We start from the raw sequence: 10,241 nt of genomic DNA, 5'->3' as shown, positions 1-10,241 counted from the left end.
GAGTCTTTCTAAGCAGAGGTATGAAAACAGTCAGACCAATTTAGGAACCCTTTTCACAGATAACTAAAAATGGAAAACGACGATTGCCATTGGGTTTGATATATCCTATTTCTTGTACTACAAATAGTTTTCTATTAGTTGACACAGCAATATGGTTAACCACAAAACAGGCCAACAATTCTTGCTGGAGTAAATTTCATACAACAGAGACCAGTAGTGGTTATCTGTCTAGTGCAGTTTTTCCCTCTAAAACTGAAAGGAAGTTATTTTTTCGAGGAAAGTTACAAGCTAAACCAGAAAAGTCGAAAAGAGTCGACAGTAATAATAGTCAAGGCAACAGCAGGAGCACCCAAGCATAAGTTTCAGAAAATGATGCAAGCTTCATGTGGGCAGATTGCTCTCACTCAAAAATCGAACCTAAAATCAGCAAAATTTGATATTGATGTTGAGTCTCAGCTGTTTAAATAAGATTGGATAGAGTTCGTAAAATAGAAAAACGTCTCATCGAAAATTTTGATTTGACTTGATTGAAATAGAAAGAAGTTAGCGCATTGAGGTGGGAGTGGAATCAAAATTGGAAACATTATATAATAATGAGTAAAATCACATATGATTCAAGCGAGGAACTGGAACCTTGATTTATTAGCAACTTGATAGATTATAACAAACAAAACGCTTCAGCTGTCTGTTTTATGTTGGCCCACCGATTAATCAATTTTTTTGATGCTTCAAAATTTTCGTGGTCAATTGTCGACGATTTGCATTCACAACAACTGAGTTCTTAAATCACAAGAGATTATAATATGAAAACTACATTTCAGGGACAATGAGCATGTTTTTAGTTATCGCGTGGTGAAGACGATAGTGATTTAACAGCGTTTTGTTTTCCAATTTTTGCCTTTATTGCAAGCTAAAGTGACCTCGGAACTGCAAGAATAAACAACGTCTAACATCTTTCGTTGGTGGGTTTTGTTTTTTTTGTTATACTTGCTTGCCTTTACTCTTTAGTTGACGTTTACTGATAATTTTTGAAAAGACTCGTTGATTTTCCTAGAAGTCCACCTGTCAGGGTATTGGTTTTTTAAACAAATATTCTCAATTTACTTCAAAGTTTTGTTATATTTTTGTTATGTGCTTGTGCTTCTAAGAACGCAATGAAAAGTCTCTCTACATTATTTTTTATATGCTTGATAGAAACACAGCTACGGAAATTCAAGAAAACTCCCTGATCGGTTGGTTTCTGGAACCATTCACCATTAACTTATCTGCAGCTATTGACATTAAGGTTCACGTCTAAAAAGGCTAAATTGCAATTTTTGTCTTCCCTCTCTAATGTGAGTTACAATTTCCTATGAAAAGTGTTGACTTTTTTGAGCAAATTGTCCGGTTCGCCATTTACAGCACAAATAAAATCGTCTACTTATTTTTCGAATAATTGTCCCGCAGTTTCCTGCACACTGTTTTTTTTAGTTTTCTGGCAATTACAGCAAAAACCATTACCATATATTTCAATTTAGCGTAAAATTGATTGCTTAAAAATTTGGTATTCTTTCGGAATCAGTTCTCACATTTTTCAAGTTCGACACCTTTTCCTCTATAAGTGACTCTACGGTTGCATTCAGGGCTAAACTCAAGATCACTTTTCGGGAGCTTATTGACAATCTATTTCGTTGACTTGGTTTCATCCAATTGTTTTCCAAAGTTACTGCAAGTGATGCTCGCATTGCTAAGACATCCACCTGAGAAAACCATAGATGATTGCATTCATAAGATATATTTGTAACAGATAACTTCAAGAGTAATTTCAAAGTCAACCTTGACATCTCTGGGGCGTGTTCACTGGAGTACAGGCTCCTCAAGTCTATTTCAATTTCATTAACTGCGACGTTTGTATACAGGGTCTTTACGTCGAAAGAAACAATGCGCTCACCAGTACCCAATTTGATTCAAATTTTCTCCGTGCATTGAGCATTGAAGTCTGTTTGCATCGGGCAATTTTTCAAAGAGTGGCGTGAGGAATTGATTGAAACTGTGATAACTTTTGCCCGGTATAAGAAACACTGAGCTTAAAAGAATTCCATTCTTGAGCACTTTTGCACGATATAGTCTCGCGGATTTTGGGACGTAACGTTCTATAAATTTTTTGTCTCGTTTTAAACTTTTCTTCGTATCAAGCAACGCACTGTTGAATTCTTTTTTCATCTTCAGAGCAATTTTATCTCCAACATTTTATTCCAGTTTATTAAAACGGGGAGCAGTCAAGAATTTTTTTGTGATACAATGGCCTCTCTTTGTCAAAAATTATCTCGTGCCTTTATCAAAAAGTAGAGCTACAATTTCGTTACCATTCAAATGTTTTGCCACTTTCAAATGTTTTCTGTCAGTGGGTCTTTCTCTGATATTCTTAGAGTGTCATTTTTCAGATGGTTCAATTTCCAACAGTTTTTCACCATCAGTGCCTCTTTCCAGGAGCGTGCGGACTAATTTGTCTGTGCCTGCCACAAACTGCGCCACATGAACTTATCGGATGTTTTGGGCCATAAAATAGACGATCTTTACAAAAATTGGTAAGCTAATGCGATGAAGTTTTGATGGAAATAAAATTTTGTTCCTTTAAAGGCCTGCCTTGGCGTACCGACAGCTTCTTGAACTTGGCATCCAAACCTAGTTTAAGCTCTACTCTTATTTTTCAGTTAGATATTTGTGTTTTAATGGTACATAGCCGAGCAATTTTTTTAATTCAGTGCCCGACCTAGTTCACTCCTACTCATTTCGGCCCCTGCGTTAAGGTTCATTTTATTTTCTCTTGCTTTGTTGAGTTTTGTATTAAGTAGCCTGAATTGAAAACAAAGCACTGCTTGATCAGAGGAAACATCATTTTTGGGAACCCGATTCTTTAAAAAGTCTGTAGTATCATCATTTTCTACGCATTTCTATAGAAAAAAAAATCCACCATTTTCATTTTCCTGCTTCTCTAATTTTTTTTGTTTGTTCCAGAAATGTTTTCCATTTTTCAGTTTTTCTTATGACAAGTTTCAACCAACACAATGGCAAGAGTGGCATCTGAACTATGGACAAGCAATCCCGTAAATAAGAAACTGGCCTCCTCGGAATTTCGCGTTGATCTTGCCTGACGTTGACGTCCCGCCTGTGGTTTACCCTTTCCTTTCTTTAATAAACCGCCTAAGTTCCTTTGGTTTCCCCAAATGACATCCAACGTCTTCAATTCGAGTGCAGCTTCTTGATGTTGTTCACTGTACAGCTTCAAACAATAGTAATCACTCTCTTTTTGACTGAAAAAAGTGCGGTTGGTTCCCTGGATTACCAAATTACTTTTTTTTGCAAGCTTTCTACAATGTCCTGGGCTACCTCGGGTTTACAGTTCACAATAATTTTAAAACGGAACCAGTTTTGCAGCAGGTTCTCCATGAAACCACGGGTCACATCAATGAAGTCGTTGAATCTGTGTTTTCGCAGTCGAGTTGTTAATTTTATCGTGCCACAGTACAATACTTCTAATATTTTCCAACAAAAATCTGACATTTTTCAATGTTTCTTGAGTTCGGGCTCAGACTCAGGCGCAGCATTGATGTGATATGGTGCTACAGTCCTCTCCTGCCTTGCAATTTAATTTTTTCAATGCCTGAGAAAATGTTGACTCCACTAATTTGTGCAAGGTTCGTTAAAAAACCTGTTTTTTATAAATACCAACCTTAATATAACCCTGCTGATTGGTAACCGTTTGTATAGCAAACGAGTTAAAAGTTGAGATAAAATTCTTAATTACTAGAACTTTTACGCAATAACTTTCATCGAGTTAAAAACTTGTTCAGTTGAATGATTTCAAACAGGCATGCAAACAGTAACGTGTCTTGATTATCTGTTTACCTTTTCCATTTTTCCTTAATTTCCAATAATTTTTCACAAAAAAAGTTTGTTAAAATGTCAAAAGATCTTCTCTACTCGATTTCTAAATGTCTGCAGTCTCTCTCTTAATTGTTAACCGTTGAAATTTACCTTGAAGAAATCATAATTTTGTCAAATTGTTTGTTTCGGAAGTGCTTTTGGATTCCAGGAGTTGAAGATTTAAAAAAAAGATTAAAAATCTTCGAACACTGAATTCTTTGTCAGGTTATACAAAATACAAAATGCCTAAATGAGATGAAAGAAAATAAAATGCAAATAACTAAAATCTACACATCCAAGAAAATGAAAATCAATTTTTTAAATATCTACAGTCAAATCTGAAAATTTTTACAACTGATTAGATATATATATATATATATATATATATATATATATATATATATATATAGTTTTAATTTGATGTAGTAGATGCATATCGACTTGTTTTTATTAAAAAATTTTACAAAAATTACCTTAAACTTATTTACTTTTTAGCAATTTTAAAATTGAAATTTTCGTTTTGGATTGTATCTTTCTATCAAGTTTGAATTTCATCTCTAAAGTAAGGTTTTAGTGTCACTTCTCGTGATATGTATTTGTCGCGCATTTTTTGGCCGGTTTCAGTGTGCTAATGAATTTGTAGAGAAGCTGAACAAATTTCATCCTGTACATAAAATTTTCACCACACGGAAATCTAAGGGCTGTTTACCTAGCCTTAGGTCTGGTTTTGATAAAGACCTCAAATCCCACTTGGTTTAAGAACTCACTTTCAACGGAAGCAAGTCCATCTATTTAATTCAGACATACCGATTAATTAACACAAGGATTGCAGAGCATGCCAAGCCATACTCACCAATGGGAATCCATGCATTTGAGTGCAACCGTGATAAAGCATCTTTCCAATGAAAGATATTAGACCAGCGAGGCAACCAATCTAATTTAATGACACCAGAAGTTCTTTATATAAAGCACTGAAATCGGCCATCAACACGAAGGACGAATACTGAACATGAGAAAGGACACTGAAGGCATAAGTGGAGATCAAATTCCAACTTAAAAGAAAGACACGTTACAAAACAAAAAATTCAACTTTACACGTTACAAAACGAAGTAAGTTTAATGTAATATCTGTATTGATCTTTAATAACAAACAAATTGATATGCATCTGCCACATCAAATCGAATATATATATATATATATATATATATATATGCATATATATATATATAAATATATATATATATATATATATATATATATATATATATATATATATGTATATATATATATATATATATATATATTTACTCCGATGTAAAATTTTGTAAATGCAACTGTAGATATGTAACTATTCAATACAAATTTCCTTGAATGAGTGAATTTTAGTGATTTGCAATTTATTTTCTGGCTTTTCATTTTTGTATTTTGTCTTCTTTATAACCTGATGTTGGACTCAGTGTTCAAAAACGTTCGTGAAAACTTTTCAATTGACGATCCTGTCTTAACTCTCTGTTTCATAAGAAATGTTTTCGCTGTACTGTAATTCAATTTGTTTTTTCTCAGTATTTTTCTGTTGTTTTACGGCTACGCCAGCGTAAAATACTTTTTTTTGTTCTTTCATTTGCAGCTGGTTAATTTTATGCTTGGCAATTTTCCCTTCGCAATGCCTAGGATTTTGATTACCCCCAAAAAAAACCCCACTGAGAACAGTTCAGAAAACTTGAAAAAAGTTGTGATAATATTGTAATGAAAAATGAAAAAGAACTAAACAAAAAAAATTTTGTATATGAGGAAAAAAAAGGAAGATACCGGTTAAGGTTTACGAGGCTTTAATGTCCACTGGAGCACAACTGGCAAGGTTGTATGGATTAGCCAAAGTACACAAAAAAGAAACCCCTCTGAGACCTTTTCTCTCTATCCCGGGAAGTTGTTACCATAAAGTTAACAAGTTTCTAACACCATTTTTCCAAAAGATTGAAGAAGCAAACATAGAAACCAACACCAATGACGCACGAAAGACTCTGGAGCAAAAAAACTTGAAAAACACGAACAAATCCTATCATTGGATGTAAAAAGTTTATACATCAACGTTCCCGTAGGAAGCCATTAACATTGCCCTGCGATCGCTTTATGCTAGGGACGATAAACAAGACTTACCTAGAACAACAATGAAACTTCTGCTTGAATTAGCCGTCACCAACGTTCATTTCAATTGCAATGAAAGTCGACACTGTCAGAAAAACGGGTTGGCAATGGGTGCGTCCTTGGGGGTGATTTTGGCAAACCTTTGGATGCAATCGTGGTAGCCATATCTGAAATTACAGACACCTATATGTAAAACCAACACACAATCTAGCACTTGTCGTAATTGCGAACAACGTGTGACAGCACGTTCCAGGGGTTTTGAGTGTGAAGTTTGTAATAGATGGTTCCACGCAAAATGTCAGCAAATCAGTAACACAAAATATGATAGCATGGAAAACCAGTTCTGAATGTGCGCATTCTGTCGTAAAAATGATCAGACTGACATTTACCATTCCTCCGAAACTGAAGTTTTTCTAAGATATGCCGACGATTTTGAGAAACAACAGATGATAAAAACAGTTTGCCATTTCTGGACATGTCAATTAACGTGCAACCGGAGGGGAACATCTTCTGCACATGGCATCAAAAAACCATCAGATACTGGAACAATTCTTAACTATCGTAGCTATGCACGCCTACAACATAAGAAAAGCATGATACAGGGAACAGTGCACCGCTTGTTCCGAGCCACCAGCAATTAGGAAGCGTTACGTGAAGCATTGACAAAAAATGAAGAAATTTGGGAACGTAATCAATATCGTAGGCATTGGGTAGGGAATATCGTCAAGGATACAATTAACCGGCTGCGAATGAAAGAACAAAGAAAAGGACATAGATATAACGCGGGTGTAGCCGTAAAACAACAGGAAAAATACTGAGAAACAACAACTTGTAATACAGTACAGAGGCAACATCTCTAATGAACTTGTAAAAAAATTGAACAAAATTCATCCTGTACAGACGATTTTCACCACTCGGAAACTTAAGAGCTGTTTACCTAGCCTCAAGTCTAGCTTTGATTAGGATCTCAAATCCCACGTGGTTTATGAACTCACTTGTAATGGTTGCAAATCCATCTATGTAGGGCAGTCATGCCGACATATTACCACAAGGGTTGCAGAGCATGGCAAGGCTGACTCAACGATGGGAGTACATGCAATCGAGTCCAACGGTGATAAAACAGCTTTCCATTGGAAGATATTAGACCAATGCCGCAACCAATCTAAGTTAATGTCACTGGAGGCGCTCTGTATAAGAACATTGAAACCAGCCATCAACACGCGCGACGAATACTGAACACGAGAGTTGACACTGAAAACTTAGTTTGGAGATAAAAATCCAACTTGAAAGACACGTTAAGAAACGAAAGTTTCAACTTTATAATTGAACAAAACCAAAGTAAGTTTAAAGCAATATATGTAGGTTTTTTTAATAAAAAACATGTCAATATGCATCTGCTACATCAAGTCGAAAATGTATTTTTACTCAGATGTAAATGTTTTGTAGATACGCTTGTAGATATGTTAAAATTCGTTTTAAATTTCCTTGAATGATTGATTTTTGGTGATTTGCATTTTATTTTCTGGCTTTTCATTTTAGCATTTTGTATTGTTTATAACCTGACGACGAACTCAGAGTTCGAAAACGCTCGTAAGAAAGTTTTAAGTTGACAATCCTTTTTTAAATCTTGATATTGATTACGTTACCAAATTTCATTTTTTGTCAATGCTTCATGGAACGCTTCCCTATTGCTAGTGCCTCGGAACAGGTGTTGTATTGTTCCCTGTATTGTGCTTGTCTTATTTTGAAGGGGTGAACAGCTACGATAGTTGAGAATTGCTCCTGTATCTGATGGTTATTGATATCATGTGCAAAAAATTGTTTTGCAAATACCATGTACAAAAAAATCATTCCAGAAGTGCTTCTGAGAAGTGCGTTTATTTTGAATAACAATTTTCCTTTTTATCTTTCCTTACATCCGTTGCTGTAGAGAAGTAAGTTGAGGCTCCAAGAGTGCTCATTTAGGAACACCATGGTTCATTGTCCATTCTGAGAAAACGTGCTAGTTTTAGCCATTGCTTTCTGTCTGCAAGAATTACTCAAGCTTTTTACAGCGTCGTTGGAAAAGTTTGGTATAATATTGATTTAAAAGTTTTAGCATAACCAAAAAAATGCCGCCGATTTATCGAAATATTGCAACTGATTTTTCAAATAATTGCAACTAATTTTTAAATATTGCGCTTTTATTGTGTGTTTTAAGAAATGTAAATGAGCTGGTTTTCTCAAAAAGACTGGTCTGCCCTTGCGCAGTCTGCCAAGACAGCTCTTTCAACAGCACAGAAAACAATCGACAGAGCTCTTGATATAGAAGATGAACAGGCTGCTGGGAGTCAGCAACCAGTGCAAACTAGTGTCCCCTAATTTAGACACTGATTCCTTCTTCGATAGTTTTCTTGCAGGAGCACCATCCACTGCAGGTAACAGAAATACCAAGCCGCGTTGACAATTGTTCGCTTAATTTTTTTTTGAAACGTAGCAATTTTTTCTTTTGATACTTAAGTGTAAATGGTGAAACACTAATAAGCATTAATTAAACTTTTCAAGCAAACTAATACTGACTTGAGGAACATGTTTTGTTCATGTGTCAAATATCACTAGACTTGCTTTAAACTTTTCCCCAGATTCAACGACCAGCACTATCGCAAAGCAGCCTTCTCCAAAAACTTCCTCAATTTTACCACCTTCAACTTCCCGACTGAGGCCTGATGAATCTCACAAGTCGTCTGAAAATCGCACTAGTGCAAGAAAAAATTCCACCACTACTCAGCCTTCTGGGGCTGTTCTCTCACCTCCCGATGGCGGAAGTAGCAGCGGTAGTAGTAACAAACACCACAGATCCAAGTCTTCTGGAAATGTGTCACCCGTGCATAGTCAAAAGTCAAACGGTTGGTCACTTCTTTTCTGTTTCCATTAATCGCTTAATCTTTGAACTCGAATTGTTACGAGAAAGTTAAAATTATGGCCACAAACATACATAAAGGTTGAACGTAAATTTAATCAATATAATTTTCAATTCAAAATCAATATAGTTTATTAATCAATACAGTGTTTCCTGAATAAGGTTTGAACGTTCCGAAGTTGCCATTTGAAAGTGTAAAATTGTAGTGTTTAATTGCTCTCAAGCAAAGTTTGTAGCAATTATATTTGTCCTGCGGTCTTTTTTAATGTGATTTTTTGCGTGATCGATTTTTGTCCAGGATAATCACGGAGGGTATAAAGTCACTGAGCAACTGTTTTAGAGCATTACTAGTCTGTCTCTAAGTGTTCAATGCACCGGAGCTGCTGAGAAGACAAAATTATGGTGTAAAGACAGTTTTTTTTGTGGTTTGGGGACCCCCGTTCAACCCCCTTACTCGAAAGCCAACTACCCCTCCCCCGCTCCAAAGCCCAACGCTAGTCGATTATGTTTGCTTGTACCGGTTGCGCTTGAACCACAGCTACAAAAGCTCTCTCAAGCAGATCGCCGCAAAGATTGCGAAAAGAGCATGTAAACGTACTCCAATGACATATTCGTCTTCCCAGCTAGACAAATATGCTCTTCTTCGAAGTGAGTTCCTGACTCAGAGGGTATCGATTACTGCGAATAGAACCGCAAATTATCTTCTACCATTTTTTATGAGCGATTGATTGGTTTTTAATGTCTCTCAAACGAAGTTTGTAGCAATTATATTAGTCCTGTCGGTCTTTTTTTAATGCAATTTTTTGCTTGACCAATTTTTCGTCTGACGCATTTGACTTTTCGTCCTCAAAAACGGGATAAACAGGTAGCGCCCAGCAGGCATTAAGTGCTCTTAGAGCCTTTCAGCTCACTACTCTTCAAGTATGCGATTCACAGAATCTGTTTTTGGAGACATACTTATGGTGCGAAGGGCGGTTCTTAGAGATCGACCCCCACCACTGTTGCCACCGCATCCGCCCCCCGATGCACCCCCTCCCACACTGCGCTCACTTCAATTAAGCTAAAGCTAGCCTCACTAAACTGTGCCTAGCTATTGACGAAGCCAACCACTCGCCCGTTGTTTGAGAGCAATTAGCCCGACTTTAGTCGGTTATTTTCAGTTTTCCGGTTATTTTCGGTTATTTTCAGACATTCTACCCTAGACTATGCTTGCGAGGACAGATACCTACTCATTTTTTGCCTACTCATTTTTTGCATTGGACAGATACCTGTCTGAGCATCAGTGTCATG

General features: G+C 36.3%; 1 protein-coding gene across 2 annotated transcripts in view; it reads left to right on the top strand.

Annotated features, from left to right (window-relative positions):
* The first annotated feature begins 8,256 nt into the window (after positions 1-8,256).
* LOC142345801 (TATA element modulatory factor-like) overlaps positions 8,257-10,241 on the top strand; it is a 128,378-nt gene continuing 126,393 nt past the window's right edge. For both annotated transcript variants that reach the window (XM_075398167.1, XM_075398166.1), the window contains exons 1-2: positions 8,257-8,469; positions 8,674-8,937. In XM_075398167.1, the coding sequence (XP_075254282.1) occupies positions 8,364-8,469; positions 8,674-8,937 (370 nt within the window). In that variant the 5' untranslated portion in view covers positions 8,257-8,363. The remainder of the gene's footprint in view (positions 8,470-8,673; positions 8,938-10,241) is intronic.

Source organism: Convolutriloba macropyga, chromosome 9 (genome assembly GCF_964194025.1).
Source record: "Convolutriloba macropyga chromosome 9, txConMacr16.3, whole genome shotgun sequence".
Lineage (NCBI taxonomy): Eukaryota > Metazoa > Xenacoelomorpha > Acoela > Convolutidae > Convolutriloba > Convolutriloba macropyga.
The sequence above is the reverse complement of the archived record's forward strand: the minus strand, read 5'-3'. Positions and strand labels throughout refer to the sequence as shown.